This window comes from Oryzias latipes, chromosome 17, assembly GCF_002234675.1.
Source record: "Oryzias latipes chromosome 17, ASM223467v1".
Lineage (NCBI taxonomy): Eukaryota > Metazoa > Chordata > Actinopteri > Beloniformes > Adrianichthyidae > Oryzias > Oryzias latipes.
In genome coordinates this window covers 21,218,287-21,245,861 of record NC_019875.2, presented here as the reverse complement: position 1 = coordinate 21,245,861, position 27,575 = coordinate 21,218,287, and the positions used below count along the sequence as shown (strand labels likewise).

The following is a 27,575-nucleotide window of genomic DNA, read 5'->3' as shown; positions in this document are numbered from 1 at the left end:
AAATATGGATGATTATTGTTGGAATTTGTCTCAAAGAAATCTCTTATAATTTGACAAAAATTTAGCTTAGTTTACACATAAGGAAAAAAAAGCTGAAAATCAATTTGTGCGCTGTACATTTTCTCCCAAGGATCTGTGAGAGCAAACTCAAAGATCACGAAGTGAAAGTGCAGCACCTAAATTGAACAAATATTGAAAGCACAACACCGCTAACAACTTATCACTTTGTCTGTCTTATCGCACTATATTTCTTTTTTTTATCCCTTTTAATAATAATCTTAATGTTTTAACATTTTTGGGCTGTGGTCAATTGCTGCCACTCAAAATGGGAAAAAAAAAGGTCAAATTAACTTTGCTCGTGGGTTCTCCAGATGTTTGTTGCCTCCTCAAACATGAAGAAAAATGTGCTTATTAAACAAACTCTTCATGAAATAAAATGTTCAAAAACAGTTCCATCAGTCAGCAGACGATAATTTCCCTAAAGTTCATGTCCTTATTACCTCGTCTGTCTGGTTTATTACAGCTGCAACATCCAAAGGGTTTCATGTTAATCACGTCGTAATACTTTGTCTGGTGGTCTGAGTCAAAATCCACTAACACGTGTCGCATGACATCCCACACATGCATGCATCTCATGATTTGAGTTGGACCTTGAACCAATAGATTTACAAACCTACTGATGAGAGGCATACTCAGAGATCTGCTTGCAACAATCTCTGCTCTCTGTAATTTTTTAGAAATCTCACCCGCCCCAGCAGGTGTCCTGGTTTATTATGGTTCGATGCAAAGGGCAATGGATTTCTGGCATAGAAAAACAGGACGCTGTGACAAAAATAGATTTTGTTTAAACTGACGGTTAATAATTAAATAGGAAATTATCTAATTTTTGGAAAACATTTCAAATTCTTTTAAATAGGATTGAGGTTTTTTCCAATATGGTTTAGAATGCCAGATTTTTTTTCTTCTCTTGTAATACAAGCAACAACATTTTTCCTAATTTGACCTTTTTGCAACAGTTTGTTGTTTAGAGATTAAGGCTAAAAATATAAATAACACGTAAATGAGTTGATATTTGTATCACAATGACCCAGGAGGCCCTAATTTTGCCATTCGAAACAAAACTTTACATAAATCTTTAACTACAAATAAAAATCTATCTCTAAATGTTTTAAGTCGGGCTGCACGGTGGCGCAGTGGTTAGCGCTCTTGCCTCACAGCAAGAAGGCCCCTGGTTCAAGTCCCGGCTGGGGGACATGAAAAATACATCAATGGGGGACCTTTCTGTGTGGAGTTTGCATGTTCTCCCCGTGTATGCGTGGGTTTTCTCCGGGATCTCCAGCTTCCTCCCACTGTCCAAAAAAATGCTTCATAGGTTAATTGGCAACTCTAAATTGTCCATAGTTGAGAGTGTATGGGTGTGTGATTGTGGATGTTCTACCCTGCAACAGACTGGCGACCTGTCCAGGGCATCCCCTGCCTACGCCCAAGTAGCCAGGATAGGCTCTGGCAGCCCCATGACCCCAAAAGGGACAAAGCGGTACAGAAAATGAATGAATGAATGTTTTAAGTCATATAATCTGAAACAAAACCAAATCAACAAAAAATGAAGGGATTCAGAAGTTAAGCAAACTTTGTTTTAGCAAAACTCAGTTCTGTTTATGTCAAATTAACTCCTTAAATAACACTTTTACAAAATGAAACAGAAAGCTGTGTTTAGCCATCAGTGCCAATTCTTTTCTGGAAACAGAGACGTCCACCTAGTGGTTTTACTTGACATAACCACAATCTGAAAGCATTAAAGGTTTTCCTTTGTTTTGATTAACAATTGTGTGCTGTAGGCAGACATAAATCTCCAAAAATTGCACCCTGCATGAATATTTAATTGTTATATTGAACTTATCATAAGCTTTAAAACTAATTTATGCGAATACTTCAGGCAACATTAATTATTTACTTCTAAATAACTCTCAAACTTACAGACTTTCTATCCAAAATAATACCTTAAAAGTCTTAATTAAACTATTGTGATGGGAATGTTACTGACGACTTTGAACGTAGCATTGTGTCACGTGATGCATGTACAGCTGAGGGTTGTAGAGACAGGCTTGCCCGTTGCTAGCCACTTAGCTGCGTTAGCCGCGTTGAGCAAGTTTGGCAGAAATTTCTTCTAATATCAGTCTGTATTGATCTTACTTGACGGCAGGCTTTCGATAAAGACATGGGGGGGATACAGGAGTCATGTCCGCCTCTTGTATCCTCTCCTATCTCCATCTATTTACCTAGATGTCAATGTCATAATTTGTAGCTAGGGCTTAGCACAGCTAGCTTGTGCTTGACAAATACCAGGCCAAGGAAAGAGGGGGGGAAACAGGCAGGCCTCCGGGTGAGTAGATTTACTGTAATAATTATTTTCCGCCTTGTTTACAACATTTAATTTGTTGGAAGCAGAATTTTTAATCAGGCAATAGAAATATTAGTGATTTTCTTTGCGTAAAATTCGCTGGTAAGGACTGGAGATGTGCATCCAGGGCTTAAGTACGATGTGTTTTTGACTGCAGTGGGTTGGGGATTTTTGTCCGTAAATACATCATTATGGCCCTCCAGAGAACTGATGTTTTACTTTTTTATTTAAGAGAGTTGTGCAAGAATTATTGGTGAACAGTGTCAGTCTGCAGGTTTCCACAGGCTCGTAAGCATTTTTTGTTCAGATTCCTGTGGTCGTTCTTTGCTAAGAGAAAAATACCTTTAACTAATATTAGTCTTAACATTATTGGATGTCTATAACTGCTTAAATATGCATTATATGCTAAACTTGCACAGAAGCGGTGAGGGGCAGCAAATCAGATTCGTTTTTTAAAAATGTTTCATATCACTGCTGGCTGTTTGTTGCATATTTGACATTTATAGCAATTGCTGCATCACACAAATGCAACTTAGTTGAATCCTTTTTGTTTCTAGGTTTAAGTAAACAGTAAATTGTTTAATTTAGCAGAAATAACAGGCTCAAGAAAGATAAAGGCTAATCATTGTCGATTCGAATACCATTAAAATATTTTTTGATTTAACAAAAGTCTTTAAAGACCCTTAAAGGGTTGATAAACATGTTATTTTGGCATATTTATCATGATGGGGGACATGTATGAAGAAGGTGAATCTTAAAATTGTGTTTCTGAGTATTTCTTCAATAAAATTATTGTGAATCATGAGCAGACCTAAAACTGCAGTTTGTAAAAGAGCAAATTTGTGATTTAGAAAACACGTTGGACAGGCCACAAGCTCCCTGCTTCGCTCCATTCTGATGCATCCAGTTGCAGATAAATAGATCCTTTGTTTTCCTTGTATGAGCTGCCATTTCGGTCAAAACTGGACAGCTGGGTAGCTGCAATGTTGCTTGACATTTTTGTTGCAAACTGATGGATGATGGGAAATGTGTGAAGGCTTATTCCGGGCCAAAAGTCCCACCCCCAACACAGAGGTGACTTTCTGCCGCTCTGCAGAAGCTATAACCCAGAAAATGACACGTTTTTTTTTTTTTGCCTGAAAACGGCATAATCATACTTAAAAGGCCCATGGGAACGCTTTTAATAGATCAAAAGATGGTCGAATGTTATTTGAAGCAATTAGTTGCTGCTGATTGGTGCAGAAATAAGAAAATAATGTTTTAAAATACTTGATATTCTGGTTGCAGAAAGAACGTTTTCTTTGCCTTAAAAATGAAGAACTAATGCTTTTCTGATGTCTGAGCATTTATGTGCTTCACAAATGCAACAAGGAAAATACTAAGGGGCCAACGACAACATTTTGTAACAAAATCTTACATTCTTAAGAAAAATACAGAGCATGATGGACTGAACAAATCAGACATGTATTAAATCTTGACTAAGAAAATGACATTGCTTGTGACAGCAAAAATAAAATCTTTACAGTGACAGTGAAAGGGTTAAATTGGATTTTCTAGAATCTGCAGAAATCCTGCAATAAATAATTCGCTCCATTTTGATTATATGTTTTTATTAAAGTATATTTTATTTTGTTTTAATTAATTTATGTATCAGTAAATAATAGATGGAGGCCTGTAAATATTTAAGCTTTTAACTTGTTCATGCTTACAACAATTCTACAGTAGGGATTAGGCCTGCACAATATACCGCAAATTTATCGTTATCGCAATATCAAGCTGTGCAATATGCATATCGCAAAAGACAGCAAATTTGCAATAAATGGTTACCTTAGATGTGGCCAAACAATCTTATGGCAGCTTGAAGTGTTTAATGGATTGAAAGAATCCCTTTCTGCATTTGACCAATCAGATGGACCCCTTCACATTGTTAACTAATCGGATGGCGCCCTATTATGTTGCATGTTCGCCTCCTATGTCAACAAGGGTCATTTGTAGTATAATTTTTAAGCTGTTGTAATGGAATGGGAATAATATTTTTGGTTGTTTTGCTAATTGTTTATATACCGCAAATTATATCGTTATCGCAATATTAATTACTAATATCGCATATCGCGAGTTTTCTTCATATCGTGTAGCCCTAGTAGGGATACAACTGTTTAATATAATTATTGGATTCCCGTGAAGATTATTATTTAGCTAGGAAGGTTCCATAGCACAAAAATATTTTAAAAGGGTCAGCTGACGGAGAAAGGATTTTGGATAAGTTCCAAAACATCTTAAAAACCAAGTCCAGATGACCCTTTAAAAAAAAATCTGTTTTTATTGTATGTTATTCACTGTATTATCTGTTTAATGCTTTGTCTGTGGTGGGATTTTTGGAAAATGTGTCAGCTAAAACAATAGTGATTAATAATTCTTTTAAAAGGGTTCCACCTCAACATTAATTTAAAGACCCGCTCCAATGAAAATCTTGTTCTTGGTGTTTTGTACCATGTTATTGTAGCGTTTTTTTCTCATGATGGATGACATACATAAAGAAAATTGAGATTAAAATAGCATTTTTGAGTATGTCTTTATTCAAGTCGATGTGAATCAGGAGCAGACATAAATACTGTTGGATAAAGTTTGTAGCAGTGACTTAGGTCCTACAATTGGCAGGCCACAAGCTCCCTGCTTCACTCTATTCCTAAGCATCCACTTGCAGACAACTACGTCTTCATTTTCCTCGTCCGAGCTGGCATCTAGCTCAAAACTCTACGGCTGGATGGCTCTGATATTTTTCCGTATTTTTGTTGAACCAGGAATGTTGTATCGGGGTTCTTAGGGATTCTAAGCTAGCGGAAGAGAGTGTAAACAAAGGGATGATGGGAAATGAGTGCAGGCTTACTTAGTGCCAACAGTTCCGCTCATAACTCGGAGGCAGATTTCTAATGAAGTGCTGCTCCTTTTCAAAAACTTTGTCCTAAAAAATGACTCAGGGCTTTTTAATAGGCTCCGTGCACGAAAGTAAGGAGTTCTACTTCCGCCGCCTTGAGTGTGAGGCCGACCATTTCCGGCTTGCGACTTCTATAGCAGCGACACGGCAGATTTTGATTGCGAAAGATGGTACATTTCGCCCGTTTTCTACAAGGTCTCCCGAAAATCGACGTGAACGACATCTACAGGATTGTCGACCAGTGCGTGGTTACATGGGCAAAATATCGTGTCGAAAATACCGAAAAGGAAATGTGTCCCGTTGTAAACAAACCTGTGCTGTCACATATTTATGCAGCAGCTCGTTAATATACGAGGCGATCTTCCAAACGTGCTTTTATTAATTTTATGAATATTATGAAGTGCCTGTTCGCTCATCATTTTATATTTAATCCTTGTGGTCAGTGCTTTTTTTGTGGAAGAAGAACAGAACTGAAGAACACCCAAGTGTTAGGAGAGGCTAACAACACGGGCTAACAACATCAGCCTTTATTTGTCGGGGCACAATTAGAAACACAATTCCATGTGTCGTGATTTTTTGAACAGTTTCTAAGGACTGAGCGGCATTTCTGCTCTGAAAAGCTCACACTGACACTGTGTGCTCTGCTCTGTCCTTGTGAGTCCGGCAGCCGCTAACCCAGAGCGGCGGTTCGGCTCGCAGTCCGAATTCTCACACATAACAAAACGCACACGTAACAAAGCACCCTCCCCTCAAACACATTAATAAATCCAGCTGCTCTGCTCAGTCAGAGAGGTTCACTAGGTCCACTGGCTCCGGAGCCCGAACGCAGAGCTCGGATGCCGGGTCCAGACGTCAGTGAGCACGCATCCCCCCCGCATCTCCCTCGTGAGGGGTGAAAGAGACGGGAGAGCCAGAGGGGCGAGAGCGGAGCGGCGCTTTACGCGGGGCGTCCGCAGAGCCGCTGGTCGGTCCCGTATGAGCTCACAAGCTTTCTCTCAGCGAAACACCGTCTATGCATGACGTAAACCAGAGCAGCAGTGACACACGATCGGAATAACCGTTGACATGCTCCACGATCGGATAAACGATCGGTATAACCCACCTATCTCGATCGGAAAGAAATTCTGATCCGAACGAGTCTGATCGGGGCAGAGTATTCCGAACGGCGTGTTTACATGACACATTTTCTTTCCGATTGCTGCAGATACGAAACACGACTCGTCTTGCTTGGGGTAAATCCCTCCCGCCGTGTTCACCATCCATTCGGCTCTCACCGACACATATACTGGAAAGCTATGAAAGCTTATATTAGTACTGTTGTTGTACTTTGACAAATTCGCACACGGGTACACAACAATGTTGTGATGTCTTTGTCACGCGTTGAAACACCAAACGCCTCTCTTTTACCCGAAATCCGCTATTTACTCAAAACTAGCAACTCAACAAAACTCCCCACAACAATAACACGAACAACAGGAAGTTATCGGCCTCACACTCGAAACACGGAAGTTAACCGGAAGTTCTGTCGTGCACGTAGTCTATTTTGGCTAAAAATGGCATAATCCTACTTAAAAGACCACCGGGAACGCTTTTAAAATAGATGATCAATAGCAAGTATCTAATATAATTTACAGGCTAGTTTGTCACTTTAACATAGCATGCAGAAACACATATTTTAAGATCATGTTTATTAATCTTTAATTTGTATTTTTTTCCCCTTCTTAATCACTGTTTGCTCACTAGGTGGAGAGGAGGAGACAGGAAGTAGAACATCTGGTTTGGGATCAGAACATCTATTGGAGACTCTTCACCATCCTCCTCATCTCTGTTGACCTCAGATGAGCCATGTCTTCTTCAGGGTGCTGCCAGCTACCTGGCTCCCTTTGTGATTATTCTGGGAATGCGGAATCTGACGCTTCTAAGGATTCCGAAGAATCTGACTCTACCACACAAGCCCAGTATGTTGCCAAGGTTACAGCGAAGGATGGCCGCCCACTCTCCACGGTTGTCAAAGCAGTCAGCATGCAGAGGTAAACCAGAGCAGACAAACTTTTATGGGGCATACAGATAATGTTGTAAACATTTTTTGTGTTTTCGGTGGTTTGTTGTCCTGCACAGCGATGTGGGAATGTGCAGGATTTGTCATGAAGGAGCTGGAGGGGAGACGCTGCTTTCCCCCTGCGACTGCACTGGTACCCTTGGAAAAGTGCACAAGAGTTGTTTGGAAAAGTGGCTTTCATCCTCCAACACCAGCTATTGTGAGCTCTGTCACACAGAATTCACTATTGAGCGGAGACCACAACCACTTACACAGGTGAGAAAGGTCCAGATGCAGTTTTTCATGCCTTTTTATCTGTTTATGTAACAATAAACTGTTTTAGTTATTAGAAATGGGTCTCAAACAATTCATAAAATTTAATCTTTAAGTTATGCAGACATAACTTTTTAAAGAGTTGTGTTGAGTTGACAACTGTTAGTGTGAAGCTACATTCACACTAGTCTCGGCACCGTGCGTTGAAGCGACCACTTTCCATGAAAAGTCTATGTTTTGGGCTTCCAAATCATTTGAAAACTACGAAGCTACATTTTTTTTACATACAAAATTGTGTCCATTCAGCACACATTGAAAGTTAAACCAGGTTCAACTTTAACCAATCAGAGACTTGGATTTTTAGGGGCGAATGGATGGCGTCCCTTTCAATTCATGAAAGTGCCAACCGTTTGAAAATTGATCATGAAGGAGAAATCAATTATTTCGGCTTGTGCCCAGCCCGAAATTATATGACACCAGGTCTTTCATGTATCGGAATAGAGTTGTGGAAAAAAAAAGCCTGGAGCAACACTTCAGAAAGGAATCTTCCAGCTTTAGGTGGTGGACATGTGCTAGTGTCAGGTAGCGTGGCTTGAGAAGGAGCTGATTGTGTTGATGAACTGTTCTTCCTTGCTTGCATGAAGAGCTTGCACTGCCTCTATGATCACATTTGTAGTATTCTTTAATCAAATTCACAGCTTACTGCTCATTGATATTATTTTACAGATATTATTTTCCTTTTGTAGAGCTAAAAACCAGACTTCTGTTTAAATGGCTTGGTTATTTTGCTGTCCAGTGGCTGAAGGACCCAGGCCCCCGCAGTGAGAAGCGCACGCTGCTGTGCGACATGGCTTGCTTCCTCCTGATTACTCCCCTGGCTGCCATTTCTGGGTGGCTGTGTCTGAGGGGGGCCCAGGATCACCTGCAGCTGAAGAGCAGACTGGAGGCCGTCGGCCTCATCGCCCTCACCATCGCCCTCTTTACCATCTACATCCTCTGGACACTGGTAAGTGCTGCATTTCTGACTCCTTCCACTGTAACTTAGCTAAGAATCAGCTTCAAAGGGAGCATCTCCTTACTGACTTCTGATTCACTGCAGTTTCTGTAGTAGAAACTTTAAAAAAATGTGAGAAAAATCCAGAGACCTTCTGTATCTTTTGCGGAGAAAACAGAGCAGAGAGCCTGTGGCCTGCCCAACGTATTTTCTATATTCCAAATACTATCTTTTTCAAACATTTTTTATACTGACTGCTCCTGGTTCACAATGATTTGAATAAAGAAATGCAATTTTGAGCTTAATTTCCCTCATATGTCCACTATTGTCACAAAATTGCCACAGGAAGATGTTAAAAACACAATGGGCATTTAATTGTCCTCAAAAATAATGTTTTTAATGACTGTCCTGCTCCTTATTTAGTCTGAGTCCTGTCCAGCCTTACATCTGTTTTGTCTGTTTAAATGACGCCTGTCTTTTTCTCCCTTCTTGCTTTCCCTCCCCACCCCTCCGCCACTCTTAGGTGTCATTTCGATATCACTGTCAGTTGTACTCAGAGTGGAGGCGGACCAATCAGAAAGTGCGCCTGCTCATGCCTGACATGAAAGGGATGCACACCACCCAGCGCTCCGTGCCGACCAAGTCGACCAAAAAGATGACTGATGAGACCATCGTATGAGTGCAGGGTGGCTGGGAAAAAGGAATAATTAAAAAACAACAACAAGAGCCCACCCTGGTACTCTCTAAACACAAAATAATCACAATACTAAACTTTTGCACTTCATACGGACCATTCTGAGGAGGAAGAGTCCTTTCCTCGTCTTGTCTTTATTGGAGCACTTGGAGAAAACACGGTTTTGGCAGACGCTGGTTTCGGGGAAGAACTCATTCCAGAGCCGTCCGACACGAGAACTGCGCCGTCGGCGGACAGCCAGTGTTCGGACGCCATTAAGTGGACATGTGGATAATGAACTAAAGTTGGTGTTACAGACTTATGAAATAACAAGACACAAGCTAATGTAGCAGAATATAAATAATTCAGCATGCTACTGCAGTATAATATACACTACCTATTATCCTGATACCCCTTCACGATTTATCTAGCTGGTTTTAAACAACGGGCAAACAATAACCCTGCGGCAGATAGTAACCTTCAGTTCATGACTGATAAAGCTTAGATGTGAATACTGCTTTTTTTTCTTTGTTTGACAAGTAGAGGGCGACAGTCACTCCTACCTGAGTCCTCGTCTGTAATCTAATCTCTTATTTTCCCGTTAAACATTTATGTTGCTGTTGAAGAGTGAAACATCCAACCGCGGTGCTGTTGAAGTGGCATGTCTGGATGGCACTGGTGAAGGGGATGAAGCACGACGTAAGAAACGACGCTGCGGCAGCGCAGCAAACGTTAGAGGAAGTATTGGCGTGCTGACAGGATGGGGTACCTTCTGTTGTCATAAGAGTATTAGCAAGCAGCCCTGCTCCACGTGTAAATGCATCATTCATTATAGAAAAAAGGCCGGTCTGATAATGCCACCAGATTCCAACAAAAGTGGAGGATCAGTGTTTTAGAAAAAAAAAGAAAGGGAAAAAAAAAGTATGCCGGTTTAGAGGATTTGACCCACAGCAGGCTGGTGCTTGGCAAAAGTGCAAAAGAGAAATACGTTTCTAAAAAAGAAAAAAAACATATGTTGATGTGTGCAGCGTAAAAACTAAAAGTATTTTGTGTTTTTGTAGTCTTCCTGCTTCATCCATGGAAAGTTGGGTTATTGTGCAATAAAACATGAGGGACTCTGAAGTGTTTGTGGTTTTGCTCTTAAGTTAGTTGTTTTGCAGTTTAACCAATTTGTTTCTGGACAACAACCATTTCTCCATAGTGAGAGTGTGGAGAAAAACCCCTCGCTATTTTGCAGGGGTGAAAAGATTTATCAATGAATCGATTTCTATTCCTAGGATCCAATCAGATCCATCTGTCTGAGGCAAGTTAATCTAATAGAACAATCTAAAAATCTGGTCGTTACAGTGGAGGAAAAAAGTATTTGATCCCTTGCTGATTTTAGACATTTTCCCATTTATAAAAAAAATGACAGTTTGTCATCCTGATATAGGTTCATTTGAACAGGGAGAGAGAAAATCACAAAGAAAATCAAGAATTTAAATAAATGTAGATGCATTTCATCGAGGGAAATAAGGATTTGAACCCTTTCCTCTTGCTGGAAAGACTACTTTGTGGGATAACCTTATTGGCAAACACAGAAATTAGATTTCTCTTGTAGTCGATGTTCAAGTGTCTGTAAATAGAAGAGATAAAATACTTACTTCCTCCAATATATTTTGAATTTTTTATGTTTATTATCAGATAAAATGATGCATTTATTGGTGTTTCTGTCCTCTTTTAGCCTCTCAAACTTCGCATTTAAACTGTGCCTCTATCCAGTTTCAACCAAGTAAAATTGTGTCAAACGTTTTTTTCTAATGCAACCATATAATTGTACTACTGAGGTGAAAACTGCTACACACCATCTTTTCTACGTGTTTTGATGGACAAGGTATCCAATCCTCTTCCAGGTAGAGTCACAAATAGATGATAAATGCATTTAGTGAATGTGTTGCCCATAAAAAAAGACACTTAAAGTAATATTGGAAAATTTAATTTCATGGCACTAATATGTATGTGAGCAGACAAGCTGTTAAAACAACATAATAGTTTACACAAAATAAAAAAAGCAGCAGTAGCAGCAGCTTCACAACCACTTTTGAAATGACCAAAGAGAGGAGAGAAAAAACAGAAATGCTGGTACGAGTGAAAAAGGCAGCATTTAAAAAAATAATAAAAATAAAAAACGGCCTCCGGCATGCGGTTATAACCATCTACCCAACATATGTCAAGGCCTACAAGGTCTCAGGCAAGGTTCTTCGGCTGCTCTGTCCTACGGTTAACTAAGTTTTGCAGCTGCTTACGCTGTACCATCAGTCCTGTTTTTGCAACAGAATATAGCCGGCTGTACCTGGGTCAGATTACAGTTTGATATCAAACACGTCTCTCTGGAATTGATCAATTAGTGCCTTGATGTAACTGACTCCACTGATCTAACAAGAAGTGCAAGTTCAGACAAACGTTGCACCCGGGGTGGATGGAAGCATATCAACACGGTTGATTTCAATTAATAATTGGCCCAGGTGAGGAGGGACGGTTGCCGTGGGTTACAGGTTCTGACAGCACTGTAGTTTGCTCCCTCTCTGACCGTCTGTGGTTGGTGGAACGCTGATGTCCACCACGTTGTTTCCTGGGGACTCGTCATTGGCAGATCGCTCAGCAATCTGTTTCTGCGATACAATGCGGTAGATTTCTGTATATGAAAAGGAAAAAAAGGGAAAACATTAACCCAAAGTTTTTGTCACTTGAACCTCAGGCTGTTACCTTTCAAACCAAAAGTTTAAAACCTCAGCTCAAAGGGGAAGTGAATGATCATAGTGAGGAGAAGTTGACTAGTTCCACTGAAAAAAAGAGATCTTTGTGTTCATTTTCATTTGTCAGTTATTGAAAGCGCATTAAATTAGTGCTTTTATTCATTCATTTAACGTTTAACCATCTTCAGAACTCCTACGTCTGAACACTTTCACTATAATCAACCATAACTAAAATAGTCATTAAAGATTTAAATATGGATCTAACTGCATCCATCATGCATCTACCGTTGGGCAAAGGCAGGGTAAACCCATGATAGGGCACCGGTCTGTAGCAGGACACACAATTAATCCCACTTAAGAACACGCAAGAGTAACATATTACCCTATGAGGCATGTTTTTGGACTGTGGGAGGAAGATGAAGATCCCGGAGAACATGCAAACACCACACAGAAAGGTCCCAGCAGGGATTCGAACCAGGGCCTTCTCACTGTAAGGTGAGAGGGTGCTAACCACTGCTCCACCACTGTGCTGCCCTCTGACATCATTTGATTAATGAAGTGTTAGAATACAGTCATTGCCCTGCTTGTGCAAAAAAAAAAAAAGATGTTGGTAGTGTGAGGGAACTCTGTCAGCCTGTAGATTCAACCTGTGTGTTGCCATGGTAACCAGCTCTATCAGGAGCAGAAAAACCCAGTTTCCTCAAATGCTTTGACTAATTCTTCTGCAAAAACAGAAACCCATGAACGCCTTGTTTACCTGTGGTTTCTGTTGTTTCTACTAGTGTGTGCAGGGCAGCTCTGAGAACGCACTCACCTGTGAGGATGTTTTTAAAAGCTTCTTCCACGTTTGTCGAGTCCAAGGCAGAGGTTTCAATGAATGACAGATTGTTTTTCTCTGGGGGAAAAAAAAAAGACCAGAAAGCATTTTATATTAAAAAAAAAAACAGAAAACATGTTTCAGAAGCAGAGGAAGTCAGTTTACAAAAAACAAAAATGCTTGAAATCCCACTCCAATAATCTTATGATCTGTTGTAAAAGCATGTTTTGTTAAATTATAATTATGACATTTTTAGCCACAAAAAAGCGGTTGTTTTCTAGGACATAGTTTATGCAGGCAGAGTGGCAGTAAATCACCAGAAATCTGCCTCTGAGTTATCGGCAGGACTGTTGAGTAAGACTTCCCTCAATTTCCATCATCCCTTTGTTTACACGCTCTCCCACTAGCTTACTGCCCCTCACAACCCTAACCTTACATTAACAGTGCAACAAAAATTGTGAGCAATACCGGAGCTATCTGGCTGTACAGTTTTGAGCCAGATACCAGCTCAGACGAGGAAAACAAAGACGTTAAAATAATGAATACTCAGAAACGCACATTTTCTTTATGTGTATGTCCTCTATCATGAGAAAAGTGCCACAAGAACATGTTAAAAACACAATTTTCATTGGAGTGTGTCTTTAAATTCAGTTTAGTTTTGACTCAAAATAATACTCAGATGCAAGCACAAATAGGCTCCTATACAGTTTTTATTCTATCAAAAATCATAGTTACAGTATTTCTAATCAGCCATCGTAGGGCAGAAATTCCAAATGCCTGAACATATGGGGTTTTTGTTTTTTTGGGGTGGTTGTTACCTGCAAAGGCCCGGGCTTCATCTGTAGGGACAGCCCGAAGGTGGCGCAGGTCGCTTTTGTTGCCAACCAGCATAATAACAATGTTGTTGTCTGCGTGGTCTCTCAGTTCCTTCAGCCAGCGTTCCACATTCTCATAGGTCAGGTGTTTGGCTATGTCATACACTAACAGCGCCCCCACTGCCCCTCTGTAGTATCTGAAACAGAAAAACAAACGGCTGTTTAACTGAATAAAAGTTGTTTAGCTGCTGAGGGCCCTGCCGCTTCCTTTGCTGGAGAAAACACACATCTGCATTTCTCCATCTGACCTTCAGCATGCAGGAATCAGGACAGCTCAAAGGGAGGACTCACGCTGACGTGATGGCTCTGTAGCGCTCCTGCCCTGCTGTATCCCAGATCTGAGCCTTTATCGTCTTGCCGTCCACCTGAATGCTGCGCGTGGCAAACTCCACCCCGATGGTGCTTTTGCTCTCCAGGTTGAACTCGTTCCGAGTGAACCGAGAGAGGAGGTTGCTCTTCCCAACGCCCGAGTCCCCGATCAACACGACTGGAGAACAAATCAGGCACTAGACTTCAGTCTTCTATTGGATTTTTGTATTTTTATTTTGTGATTGTATGTAGCTGATTACATTTTAAATGTAATACATGTAAAATATACAAATTATAAGCTTTAAAAATATATTTTTAAAGGTAAAAGTTTAAAATCAGCCAGAATTTTCTTAATTCCAAAAAGTTTTGAAATGATGACCTATAGAAAAATGGCATTTAAAGAATAAAAAATACCTTTTTCTTAACCTTTTATTATAAGTTTAATGGTACAGACAAAACCGAAAATAAACTCTGTAAACCAATTTAACAAACAAGATGATGTTATCCATCCCACAAATAAACATGGCATGTATTTATGCATATATTTAAAAACATCATAATTTGTGGTTTCCAATCCGATTCATAGTCGATATTTGTTCATTATGAACAATAAACCTACTGTCCCTTAATCCAAATGGAATTTTCAATATCAGTTAAAACTGATTTCTTTCATTATGAAAGGATTTTATAATGGTATAGGTCGATTTGATTTCATCAGCAACTTGACACAGACTAATCAATCTGGTTGAATTATAGGAATATAAATCAATATTAATCGTTACACCCCTATTAGGGCAGCTTTGCCCCCCCCCCCCATCCCCCATTGTTTGTTCAATATTAGTATCATAATGGACCATAAACAAACTTCTTTAAAGAACCCATTTTGACGTAACAAAGTGAGGAACGGCCCCTCCCAGGAAGAGTCTGGGCTGCCAGCACCGCCTCCAGGCTAACACACACTTTCTCCTCGGAGCTAGCGGTGATCGGCAAAAACGCTTTCATTTTATACGAACAACATGCACATCCAGCTCTATAAAGTTCGGATGTTGTTTGTTTTTCGTGGGCGAAACTCAGACACGCTGCTGAGGCCGGCTCCATGTTGATGTCATGAAATGGGCGGCACCCACACGGACTGGAAGGCGGGGAGAAAAAGGAGCTCGCGAAAAAAATTTCATGTTGTTTACTTTTTGGCACATCCTGGGAGGGGTCACCACAGCGAATCAGCTTTCAAAGATTCACATGATGCTTTAAGGTCATATCATAGATATAGATATAGTTTACTCTGAAAGGCTTAAGAATAGCATGGTGTGCGCCCTTTAAATGAAATCGTGAACCCTTCAGATGACTTATTTTATGTATTTTATGTCTTTTTTAAATATTTTTTTTTGTAAAGTCCTGTGCCCCCCTCCTGCCCCCCATGTAAAATGTTCTAGCTCCGCCACTGCTCACTTTCTAAGCTCATTTATTAGTCGGTATAACACAAACCTGGGAAACTCGTGTTGTTGACTCCAGTCACATTAAAATAGAAACAGCTGCAAAGTTGACACAACAACATTCAGTCTCTATGGGGATTCCTTTGTATGGAGCAGCAGAGGTGCTGATCATTAACGCCCTGCATTCTTCTCAGAACATGGATTCTGATTGAACAGATGGGCTGCTCTGCTCTGTTCTGCTCTGCAGAGGTGGAGGCGTCTTGTTTTCCTTTTTCCTCGACAAACGGGAAACGGAGCCGAACTTTGCGTCCCAGCGGACTCCAACTCCTCCAGGCTGCAGGAAGCCGATAACATACCTCATCAAACCCTGAATCGACAGTTTCAGGCCGCCTTGCCCTTCCTGTTTCGGACGGGTTCGGATGATGCCTCGATCATGGAGGCATAAGGGAGGGAGAGGAGAGGAGAGATCCCTCGCTCGCCTCCGGCAGATGCCCTATTCATCCCACAGAGGATACTTTGTTACATCTAAATGGCCTTTTTGGCTCCTGCAGGCCCAGGATGTTAATGTGCCACAGGATGATGATCAAAGGAGGCATTCTGGATCTGCTGCTCAGACAAGACCTGCTAATTGTCCAAAATAAAAATAAAGTTAGGAGCAGATCTCTCATTGGTCAGCAGATGAAGGCCTTTAGAATCCAGAGAAATAACCCGAACCCTGATTCACGACTTCAGGTCAGTTAACAGATTGTTTGGGTGTCGCGTGCTCTACCTTCAGACTGACATTTTTCGGCATTGTGTTACCAACACCCGGGCTGCCTCGGATTACAAACACTGTATCGTTTATAAAAATAACAAAATGAAAATGCGATCCAATTCTGGGCGAAAACAAATTTACAAGACAAGAGGCTGTATATAATAAAATAGGGAGGGAAAAAAAGAAAACGAAGGCATCCTGCTATTTCCCTGCTTTCCTCTTTACCTTTGAACAAGAAATCGTATTCGTCGTCTCGGTTCCCCATTCTAGACCAGGCCACTCCGACCGTTTGTCCCCGGAGGAGGAGGAGGGAAAGGACGGAGATGAAATGTCGCTATCTGTCAGGAAAATATGGTAAAGGTCTGTGCGGAGACGCTGCGCCAGTGTTGTCGGCTGTCAAGGCGAGCTGGCCGCAGAGGGGGGAGAGCTGGGAGCCCTGCAGAGGGAGGGGACGAGCCCTGCACTGCCCATTCTTTCCACGCGGGGCGCTCTTTAGCAGCATGCCAATGGATGACTGAGGGATGTTTGAAGGCTCTGCAACCTGAGGCTTTTATGTCTCTGTTGTAGCTATTTGAACTAAAAAAAAAAGATTATGCTTTGATAAAATAAGAGACTATTTAAGTATGGTCATTTATGTTAGTAAAATAAATATTTTTTTCTATACCACTGCTAACAAAAAATTAAAATCCAGAGGTCTTGTGTGCTTTTCTACTCCTCATGAAGTCAAACATGTCAAATAACTGAGCAAAATGATGATAAAGTGTTTAATTAAAATCCAGATGTAGTTCTGTGTTGGAAAAAGAATAATAAAGCAAAAATATTACCTTCTGCTGTTCAGCCGTCTTGTTCTGAGGCTAAATTCTGAAAAAAAAGGAACTTTGAAAACCAAAGACAGAATTAAAATACCCTTTTTGATTTCTGGATTCTCCATTCTCCACTGTCCCAACTTATTGTTCTGTTATTTGTTTTCAGTCCATTGATTACTTTATTCTTGTTTTGTGTTTTCTATCCACACACTCTGGGCTCCTTGAGTTGAACACATCTTCTGTATGTCAGAGCAAGCTAAGCGAGATATACAAAAAAAGGAATAGAAATGCACTTTTTAAATATAATTATTAAATAGTATGTGTTATATTTTAGATAAGCAACAACCACATGTGAGAAATAGAAAACCGGAGGTCATACTGTGCTTTTGGCTTGTATTGAACACATTTTTCAAACAAACATGGAAAAGCAAGAAGAAAATAAAGAGAAAATAAATCTGTAAAATTAAGAAAATAAGTGACTCCGAATATATTAAAACACATGAAGAATAGGAATCTCATATTACATTCTTAATGGAATAAAAATAATGCAGTGGTGATGTGATTGGCACTCTTGCCTCACAGCGAGAAGGCCCTTGTTTGAATCCCAGCTGGGACTTCTCTGTGTGTTGAGTTTGCATGTTCTCTCCTATGCGTGGTGTTTTTCCAGGCCCTCCAGCTTTCTCCCACAGCTCTGAAATATTAATTATAGGTCAGTTGGTCACTCCAGATTGTTCCCTGGTATGAGTGTGTGGCCCAGCAATAGACTGCTAGCCTGTGTGTACCCCGCCTTCTCACAGTGGCTGGGATGGGCTCCAGCATGAACCCACAAAGTATTATGCGGTTAGAAGATGGATTGATGGAATACATAGGGGGGAAAAAAAAACAAATTTAGGCTATTTTGGGGGATTTATAAAGATCAATTGAAGCCGGTTTTGTCACTCTTGTCATTGCTGGGTCTGACTTGAGAGAAATCTGTAAGCACATAGAAATAAATAAGACCTCATAACTGGAAAGTCTTGCCATTGAAATGATTAATTTACATCTGCATTTTTGCACATATTTATTCCAAAAATAAAAATGAGATGTTAAAGTAAAAACTTCAGTGTGTTACGATGCTAAAAACTAACATTACACACAGAAATAAAATAAAAAAAAGGGCGAGAACACCAATGCAGGGAGAACACATTTGGGATTTTAACTTTAATTTTAAATTACGTGCGATCAACAACAAAATCCAGCCTTGGACGCACTTAAAATTCATGCAGAGAATGCAGCAAAGTGCCATCTTCTCCTCTTGATTCGTTCATTGTTTTTACAGTCTATGTTTTTAAACCAACCGAAGAAGGGAGTGACACTGCACAAAATAGATTTAATTACATTCAAATAAATGTAATTCCAGTGTGAGTTCTAAAGGCAAAGTAAACGCACAGTCTAACTGTTCTCAATGTAATTGTATATATTTTAATATCATTTGGATGAGTCTGCGTGATCAAGAGAAACCTGACTGCACGTCACTGGCCAAACCGGAAGTTCTCGACCGGAACTAGAAGTATCCCGTTTTGCTCGGAAATAAAGCTTTGTTTTACAATTTAAGTTTTTTTTCTCATTTTAAGCTTAGATATAAGTTGTTTGTTTTACAATTCTCATAGATTACACTGCGTTGAACGGAACACAACATTGTTGAACAAAGCCCCGCCCCCGCAACCATCCTGCACATTTTATTGGTCGAGCGGTGCGTCAGCTGTTGCGGCAAGGACGCACGTGCTTCGTTGAAGACCAAGATGGCAGCGTCCGTGTGTCGGTGTTACGAGGTTAGACATCATTCATATGCTTACTTGTCGTTCTCAGCTTGGACACGCATCATTTTGTTAAAATTATAATTAAACTAAATTCTGTCGTATCCATAAACATTTCATTAGCGATGTTTCAGGCATGTTTAGGTCAGACATCGTTAGTTGGGGCCTTGTTGCATCAGAATCAGCTTCAGGACTAGTACTGTGTGTGAAAATTTAAGTCTAAACATTGTTGTGTCAGTTTGAGTTAGACTTTTAGACAATATTCAGTGTAACAGCTGAACGTTGACTGCAACAGTCTAAGATTAACAACTGCTTTGACAAGTTGACCTCTGTCTAAATGTATTTATTTTCCATTTCCAATGTTGCACGTGACATAATGATTATTTACTGAATCATACCAGAAGAATGAATCTGCATTAGTGGTTCTTTCAGCCCCCAAACTTGCATTTATTAGGCAAAATTAAAGATTTTCAGATATAATTTTTAAAAAGGAAGTTACTGGCAGCAAAATATAAGACCTATCAAATTAAATGTAATATATTTTTGTTACTTTTGAGGTATTATTAAAAAATAAAAAGTTCAAAACTGTTAAAACTCTTGTTTTCCAGATGGTAAAAATACAAACATTTCCGCTAATGGATTGATTTAACTACTTATTGTGGAGCCCCAATGAGAAGATCCTACAACACGTCACCCAGCAAAGTCAAAATGGATTATAACTCAATTGGATAAAAGTTCTTTATGTACTTGTTGGGCACAAACTTATTGTAACCAATCTCACTTAATTGTGAGATTGGTAATTGGTCTTAAAAAAAAAACGACCTTCAATTGAACTTATTGGTACCCTTGGACAGATCAATGTTATACGTTATCCATGTCTGTAATAACTTTTATTTATCCTTTGTTGGTCTCTTTTCATTCTCTCTTCTTTTCATTCTGTCTTTTAGCTACTTGGCAGAAATGCTTTGGCGTTCAGGTCTCTGCCTCTGGCATCTGTGGTGGGAAGAAATGGTGTTTTCAGGTTACGCGGGACCCCAGCTGCTGCACAGGTAAATAATAAGGGTTGAATGTATCTGTAAAATTAATTGTGCAGGAATATACAACAAATGTTACATTTAAAAGAGGGTTAGGGTTTGATTGCTTTTATTTGGTTTTCTTTACAGAGCCACTCTGATGAAAATGTTATTTTTGACATTTTCTTGTGGCATTTTTCTTATTATGGCAGACATTTATAAAGAAAATTAAGCTTAAAATTGAATTTCTGAGTATTTCTTTATTCAAATTGTTGTGAATCAGGAGCAGACGAAAAAATGCAGTTTAAAAAAGATCTTCAGTTGCCTCGTCTGAGTTGGCATCTTAGTCAAAACTGTATATCTGGATGCCTTCAATATTGCTTACCATTTTTGTTGCACCGCTAATGGTGGGTAGTGAGAGGCTGGAAGCTAGCAGTAGAACATGTAAACAGTTGGATGATGGGAAATAGGGGAGGCTTACCCCATGCCAATAGTCCTGCTTACAACTCAGTAACAAATTTCTGATGGAAAAACCGCCACTCTATAAAAATTATGTTGCAGAAAACAACACAGGTTTTTGATTTTGGCTAAAAATGCATATTCATAATTAAAAGACCACTGGGAACACTTTTACAATAGATCAAAGGATGATCGGAGTGGGTCTTTAATTTGTACCGAAGGAAGATGTCACTGTTTTTCTCCTAACTTCATCAGTGTAAGTCTCATGTGTCAAACTGAAGGCTTTTTTTTGTCTCTGAAGGTCCGATACGCCTCAGGACGTAAAGGTTTCTTTGGAGAGTTTGTCAATAACCTCCGCCAGGAGTTCAGTAAAAACCAGGAGATGAAAGACAACATCAAGAAGTTCAGAGAAGAGGCCAAACGGCTCGAGGAGTCTGATGCCCTTCAGCAAGCTCGCAGGAAATATGTGAGGATTCGTCGTCTAACCTGAGTTGTTATTTAAAAAATGGGATCTCCTTAGCAGCTGATTTCTCGCTTTTCATTTAGAAATCTATTGAGGCTGAGACAGTGAAGACATCTGAGGTGTTTAAGAAAACCTTTGGCTCTGTAGCTGAGACGGTCAAAGAGGTAAGCTGTGATAAAAAGATACTAGATAGATAAAGTGGCTTTTTCCAAACCTTTTCCACTTATCTATTAAAAGAGGGAGCCTCATCGCTGCATGCAAGTTCAATGTGTCTCTGTTTGTATTGTGCAAAAGAGTTTTGAGGAGGTCGGGCGTACAAACATTGGGAAGAAGATTAAGGCAGGCATGGAAGAGGCAGCCAGGACCGCCGCGCACTCAGCCGAGTCGGTCTCCAAAGGGGGAGAGAAGTTCGGCAGGAACAGTGCAATCAGGGCCATTTCACAGGTGAGACAAGCCAATGTATTTTTACAACACTTCTAACTTGTCAAGCATTGCTTATTCGAGGGCCTCCTGAAGATTTGTTGTTTAATTCCTTTTTATTTGTTTCTACTGTTTAGAGTGTGGAATCCATGAGGAGAGAGATCGACGTTGAGGATGCCGGGCCTTACAGAGCTCCCGCTCAGCTGAGGATGAGGAGCGACTTTGCATTTAAAGATGTTGACGGCGGTACCAGAGTGTTTGAGGCTAACGAGTGAGGAATTTTGCGTTTCATTTCAAACTTCCAAATAATTCCACATTGGTTGTTGCATCATTTCTAATTACTGTTTTTTCTTTAACCTCTTTGGATCATAGAGAGGTCATGGGTGTGGTTCTCCACAAAGACTCAAAATGGTATCAGCAGTGGAAAGACTTCAAAGACAATAATGCAGTTTTTAACCGTAAGTACATTTATTAGAAGGATGGATGGATAGACCGAAATATTGTAAAATAATGGTATTTTAATCAAAAAGGTGATGTAGTTGCTTAAAAAGCCTGCAGGGGGCGGCAGATTAAAAGTAGATTCTGTACAAAATTGTAGAACTGCAGCTTCTGTGTTATTTCAGACATTACTTTATGACCTAACAATACAAAATGCTTTCAATTTTTTTAATTAAATGAAATTTTTGTTTTTGGTCTTTAGGAATTTTTGAGATGAAGATGAAGTACGACGAAAGTGACAACGCCTTGATCAGAGCATCCAGAGCGATGACTGACAGAGTCACTGACTTTTTAGGTAATGCTCCATAGTGTTCAATTTTTATTCATATCCAGTTAATATCTTATATTTTAAGAAAAAGACAAATTCACTTTAATAAAAGACCTTTTTGCTTTATTACTAGCTGAGAAATGTGTACTTCCTGCTGTAATTTTTCAGTTGATTCCTTTTAAAATTTAATTTGATGTTGCTGTTTTGTGTTCCTAGGTGGTCTTTTTTCCAAGACAGAAATGTCAGAGGTGCTGACGGAGATCCTGAAGGCCGACCCTAACTTTGACAAAGACTCTTTTCTCAAACAATGCAAGAAAGACATCATTCCTAACATACTGGAGGTAAGCAGAATCCTCTAACCTCCTTCTTCTGTTCTCAGCCTCGATTTTGGCTTTATTAGCTTTCTTGTTTAGTTCACATTTTAACTTGATGAAATATGAACGTTCTGTCTTTGCTGTGGTTCTGCAAATAGATTCGCTCCTTTTATCCGACAAACTGGTACTTCCATGTCGGCTTCATTACAGCTTTATTATAATTTAGAAACTGTTTGTAATGAAGAAAGCAAAGGAGACAACCAGTACATGTTATGGGAGTTTGTTCATTTTGCCGTGACGGTACTAAGGTGATATAATATAGCCCTCCTTTAGGTCACTTGCTACATTGTAAGGTATTACACCTGTGTGTCACTTGTTTCTCTGCAGGCTATGGTCCGTGGAGAGCTGGAGGTATTAAAGGACTGGTGCTATGAAGCAGTACGTTTTATACAAACACAACATTTAAATTGAATCAGTTCTTAAACTCCAATCCAGGCTGGTTTGTATACAGACTCCCTGTAGATTACAGATTAACAGATGTGTATGTGCTACATAGTAGTGGTGGAGGAGTTTGTCATTAGGGATCAGAAGAAAATGAAACTGTCTCTAGGTAGATGGCAAATCAACTTTCTCTTTGACATTTAAATCAGAAAAAGACAAAATGTCAAAAGCAGATCAACTTTTTTATTTTTTAAAGTTAAAGCTCATCAATATTAGGATGGCATTTCTTTGGCTACAGCTGATAATTTGCTTTTATTCCAGGATTTCAGGCTGGTATAACTTGATAACTCCTCTTTAATTTGTCAAAAGTGTGTGTGGGTTGTCATTCATTGTCATATTGTTGTGTAATAAACGTCATTTGGGTGCTTCGTTCTTGGAAAACATGAAATGAAAGACTGTTTTTAAAAAAGTGTTTTGTTATTTTAAATTCTTCTTAAAAAATTGGGGTTATATGTTGAAATCCGGTTGAATAATAAATTGTGTAACCTGTTGACACTGGCTGTTTCAGTTAACATGACTGTTTTTCTTTTCATGTCAGGAATATGATTATCCTCAGGGTTTAAACAGTTTGTAGTATTATAAAACATATTTCTTTACAGTTATTCAAAATTTTCCCTGATTTTATTTTGTTTTTGTGTGTGTTTGTTGTCTTAGGTTTTGTGTTGATGTGTGCGCATGTTTTTTTTCTCAGACCTACAGTCAGCTGGCCCACCCCATTCAACAGGCCAGGGCTCTGGGACTCCTCTTCCAGTCTAAAGTCCTTGACATTGACAATATAGATGTAAGTCATTTTAGCTATTTTTGTTTGTTACACCAGTAATATTAAGTTAGAAGTTTTAGAGGCTGTAAGCTAGTGGGAGAGAGTGTAAACAGATGGATGATGGGAAATGGGGTGGGCTAGCTCCGCACCAATTATCCCACCCACAACTCAGAGGCGAACTTCTAACGAACTCCTGCCGCTCTGCAGAAACTATGTCCAAGAAAATGTCTTTTATTTTGGCTAAAATGGCATAATCCTAATTAAAAGACCACTGGGAACGCTTTTAAAATGGTTCAAAGACCTGGTCAGAGTGAGATTTTAAGTGATCATTTTTATAACTTCTAAAACTCAGATGAAAGTTTCTGGTCGGAACCGCTTTCAGTAGAGCATCTTTGACTAAGAATCTTCTATTTTTTGTTGTTTTTTTTCTTTATTCTGGATCCTGTGGTTTAGCTGGCGATGGGAAAGATAATGGACCAGGGTCCGGTGCTGATCATTACCTTCCAGGCTCAGGTTGTCATGGTGATCCGCAGCCCCAAAGGAGACATTGTGGAAGGAGATCCGGTCAGTCATGTCTTGATTCTTCTAGCAGAGTGGTAAATCTAATGGATGCAGTAAATACCCCACCCCAGATGGTTAAAATTAGATCAGCTTTCAGGATGTAGCATTAGTGTGGTGCAGCAGCAGGATCCTGGTGTGTATTTGAAGTTGCCTAACTCTTTGTCATCTTTAAACGCAGATTGTCAAATTTGAACTTGAACTAACATCTAAAGGAATCTGCTCTCCAACTGTGGATCTAACTGTGGTTCCTGCCTCCACTCAACAGGAAAAGGTGATGAGGATGATGCATGTTTGGGCCTTGTGTCGTGACCAGGAGGAGTTGAACCCCAACGCAGCCTGGAGGCTTCTAGACATGTCCGCCTCCAGCACTGAGCAGATCCTCTGAGAGAAAGGAAGCAGGGGGGGGGGTATTCAACCACCTGCTGCAAGCAGGACACGAACTCAAAAGGACAGAGGGAAAGACTGCACCTTTGTGACTCTTTGCACACGTTCTCATCAGTACCTTAAGGGTCTATGTGGATACAGATGAACTTACCTGACTTCATTGACAGATGTACAGGCCTGTAGTGTTCAGCTATACCACCATCGCACTGGAACTTTTATTTTAGAGAGAGCCAGGCAAGGATGATGAGAATGAATCATCACCTGAAATGTTCCTCATACAGCAAGATTCAAAAACACTCCTGGAGTGTGGGAAACATGCAGGAATCCGAAACAGGCTAGATATTTAATAAAACTATTGTTTGTGAAAGTGTCACAGGAAACCAGTTTATATAGCAGTTGGATAAGCTGAAATTTAAGGTTAATTAATTTATCTCACTGACTTCAGATGCTTCTAAGCTGATTTTTTTTTTCTGTTTTGCTAAAAACCAAGATTTGTACAAACATTGTTCAACCACCGGAAGAAAATGTCAGTGATTTTTTTTGTCCAAAGTAATACTTGCTAGATGTATTCTCCTGCATCTCCATCAGAACCAGATGTGGATCTGTGCAGAAATACGAGCTGATAATCTGTATTTAATTGACAATGCTTAGTTGTGTTGGGGGCATTGACTGTAACTGGTCTGAGTGAGTGTGACTTCACCCATAGAAAATGGTTTACTGCTGACTCCAACTAACTGAAGTCAGTTCAGCACTTTTTGTTTGCAATTCGGACGCCGTGTTGGAACCAGGAATTGTCAGTAAGGAATGATTAATCTGAGTCGGTCTGAGTCAACTTTTTTATGGCAACCACTCTTGCCAATCAGGAGTGAGCTTGTTGGAAGGCCGCGCCCCTACCATTTGAAGTATGTCAAACGTTTCGACTGTCCGTCGTGTGACCACATACTTTTATTTAGTCATCTGATTATAACTACAGAAACAATTGAATGAAGAAAAAATAGTATCAGAAAAAACGTGTTTAAATGGAACAAATGGAATAATTATATTGTTTCTCAGAAGTCTATGGAATTTTGACTTTTTGGAGCCAGCGGGTACTTCCTGTTTGGAAAGCGAGGGGGGAGGGGTTACTCAGTCCAGTTCTCACAGTCAGTGGTTGGAGCCATCTTGGGATAACATCCAGAAACTTCTCATTCAGGACGTTTTATTATGTCGGAGGATTTACTGTCTTATGTTCTGCCTTTTTTCCCCCAGTTTGTCTTATTGAACCATTTGGTTTACTATAATCAGAGATGGGACTTGGACTTCAGACTTGGATGCTACCATGCAGAGACTTGAGCAGTCAGACTTCATGTACAATGTTCATTTGTTTACTCCTTTTTTTTACGTGCCGTTTGTCACTCTCAAGTCCAAAAAGCAATGCAGAAATATTTTCCTGTTATTTTTTCTCCTCAAGTTGTTTAAAAGTAGTTTAATGACAATGTGTGACAATAAAATATCCATTAAAACTATAGGTTTTAAGAATTAAATCACAGCTAAAGACTTCAGATAGTAGTTGGACTTGCACAACAGTACTTATGACCACCTCAGACTCTCATGAATGTGAATTAAAACTGGAACGAGTTGGTATTTAATATTTTAACTGGACCCGCTGTTTTGACAAAATGACCAAAGTTTCTTGGTGAACCGTGATGGTCACACTGCACGAGATCCCAGCGTTTTCGCTAGTTTAAGTCCTTTTTAAGTTTGTTCTCTCAGAGAAGGAACAAATGCAAATTTCCAGTTGTAAGTTAAAGTAACTTTTGTGGACCAAATGTCAGAGATGGTCAGGCTGTCCTCTTCTTCCAGCTGTTTGAAGAGACTTCTTGCTTTCTAATGTGTAAAACAATCTCTTCATATTTTTGTTTGTCCAATGTAACACCTAAATGATGACCCCCCCTATGAGGGGCTGCTGTTTGTTCCCTCCTGAATCATTTCATTCCCTCCTAACATGTCCGTCAGCACAGTAATGTGTGTTGTAATTATCTGTACAGACTTTCCTCAGAGTCAGCAGCTCTGTGTGCATTGTGTGTCTGTGTTCATGATTAAATTAAATGGTGGATGTTATGTGTGTGTCATTAGTTTTTCTCAGTTCAGGGCCTAGGGTGCCATGATAGATGTGGACAGACACGGCTGTTGACGCTCACTGATAAACTAACAAATTAGTTTGTGTCCCTGAGACGGATGAGGCTTTAAAAAGGGACGTGCCTATAGATTCAAACGGGATGTATAGGGGCTTCGTCTCGCTGTCTCTTTAGTGTGTGATGTTTAAAGACCTTTTTGGGCAAACTTTCTACGCATCCTCCCAACAGCAACTGAAAGACTCATGTTAAACTTCTCTTAAAGATATACCAATGTCTGCATTCAGGGTTTGTTTCTATGCACAGAACAAGGTAATGGCGGTGTCCTACGAACCCCATGCCAACTGTGTCTAATTAAGGAATGTCCCTTTGAGCATTGTGTATATTGAATGAGGCTGAATGCAGAAACACCAGCCTGGAGCAGTGCTTTTTGCTCTGTTTCGACCTTACAAGCACAAAGCTGTGTTCTACTCTTCTCCATAAAGACCGCATTGGTGTTGGAGCAGAAGCTGTATAACTTAACTTTTGCAGATTGAATGCAAAGTTCAAATCCTTAATTGTTCTCAGGTATTTGATGCAATGCTGCACATACTGAAAATCTGACCGGGGGAGGGGGGAAATTCTTAGTCAATGCTGATTTGAAAGAGTCTGATTTGAAAAAGGAATCCCAGAAAAAAGAAAAGCTTGTCCCCAAACTTAAGCCAAATTCAAGAGGGAGTTTGAGACATTTTGTCTTTTTTCCCACACACTGGAAAGGTTTTAGACGTCTTTCTCGCAGCCTTGCTTAAATTTTACGTTTTATTGGGTATTTGTTTATAGTATTTTCAGGTTTCACTATGAGGTTTTGTTCAGTTGAGGCTTAAATTGTGGAAAAATGTGGAAAATATTGTTAATCTTTGGTTTTCCAGACGTTTTCTTAATTTGAAAGAGTCTCTTATACTTTAGATTACCGGTACTGGAACAGAGAGGAGTGCACGGTCG

General features: G+C 39.8%; 3 protein-coding genes across 3 annotated transcripts; 2 read left to right on the top strand and 1 right to left on the bottom strand.

The window, feature by feature from the left end:
* The first annotated feature begins 2,067 nt into the window (after window positions 1-2,067).
* LOC101156120 (E3 ubiquitin-protein ligase MARCH2) lies at window positions 2,068-10,436 on the top strand. Its single transcript, XM_004079156.2, has 5 exons — window positions 2,068-2,383; window positions 7,080-7,366; window positions 7,455-7,650; window positions 8,444-8,653; window positions 9,165-10,436. The coding sequence occupies exons 2-5, from the start codon at window positions 7,182-7,184 to the stop codon at window positions 9,318-9,320; spliced, it is 747 nt and encodes a 248-aa protein (XP_004079204.1). The 5' UTR covers window positions 2,068-2,383; window positions 7,080-7,181; the 3' UTR covers window positions 9,321-10,436.
* Window positions 10,437-11,273: 837 nt separating this feature from the next.
* Window positions 11,274-16,672, bottom strand: LOC101156358 (ras-related protein Rab-11B). Its single transcript, XM_023964990.1, has 5 exons — window positions 16,463-16,672; window positions 14,033-14,228; window positions 13,685-13,878; window positions 12,864-12,944; window positions 11,274-11,988 (listed from the first exon to the last, which is right to left on the bottom strand). The coding sequence occupies exons 1-5, from the start codon at window positions 16,500-16,502 to the stop codon at window positions 11,843-11,845; spliced, it is 657 nt and encodes a 218-aa protein (XP_023820758.1). The 5' UTR covers window positions 16,503-16,672; the 3' UTR covers window positions 11,274-11,842.
* A 2,068-nt stretch (window positions 16,673-18,740) lies between these two features.
* On the top strand, window positions 18,741-26,580 carry LOC101155883 (mitochondrial import inner membrane translocase subunit TIM44). Its single transcript, XM_004079155.4, has 13 exons — window positions 18,741-18,854; window positions 19,787-19,888; window positions 20,613-20,777; window positions 20,858-20,938; window positions 21,069-21,218; window positions 21,332-21,465; window positions 21,567-21,652; window positions 21,895-21,987; window positions 22,177-22,301; window positions 22,662-22,712; window positions 23,467-23,556; window positions 23,989-24,099; window positions 24,362-26,580. The coding sequence occupies exons 1-13, from the start codon at window positions 18,825-18,827 to the stop codon at window positions 24,479-24,481; spliced, it is 1,338 nt and encodes a 445-aa protein (XP_004079203.1). The 5' UTR covers window positions 18,741-18,824; the 3' UTR covers window positions 24,482-26,580.
* Window positions 26,581-27,575: the final 995 nt, after the last annotated feature.

Bases quoted from the DNA above. Each gene is read 5' to 3' on its own strand.
- LOC101156120 (XM_004079156.2), top strand. From the start codon at position 7,182: ATGTCTTCTTCAGGGTGCTGCCAGCTACCTGGCTCCCTTTGTGATTAT. The intron at 7,651-8,443 runs GTGAGAAAGGTC...TTTGCTGTCCAG, and splicing joins GACCACAACCACTTACACAG to TGGCTGAAGGACCCAGGCCC. The intron at 8,654-9,164 runs GTAAGTGCTGCA...CGCCACTCTTAG, and splicing joins TCTACATCCTCTGGACACTG to GTGTCATTTCGATATCACTG.
- LOC101156358 (XM_023964990.1), bottom strand. From the start codon at position 16,502: ATGGGGAACCGAGACGACGAATACGATTTCTTGTTCAAAG. The intron at 12,945-13,684 runs GTAACAACCACC...TTTTTCCCCCAG, and splicing joins TGAAGCCCGGGCCTTTGCAG to AGAAAAACAATCTGTCATTC. The intron at 11,989-12,863 runs GTGAGTGCGTTC...TTTCATATACAG, and splicing joins TTTTAAAAACATCCTCACAG to AAATCTACCGCATTGTATCG.
- LOC101155883 (XM_004079155.4), top strand. From the start codon at position 18,825: ATGGCAGCGTCCGTGTGTCGGTGTTACGAG. The intron at 20,778-20,857 runs GTGAGGATTCGT...CTTTTCATTTAG, and splicing joins AGCAAGCTCGCAGGAAATAT to AAATCTATTGAGGCTGAGAC. The intron at 21,988-22,176 runs GTAATGCTCCAT...TTGTGTTCCTAG, and splicing joins CAGAGTCACTGACTTTTTAG to GTGGTCTTTTTTCCAAGACA.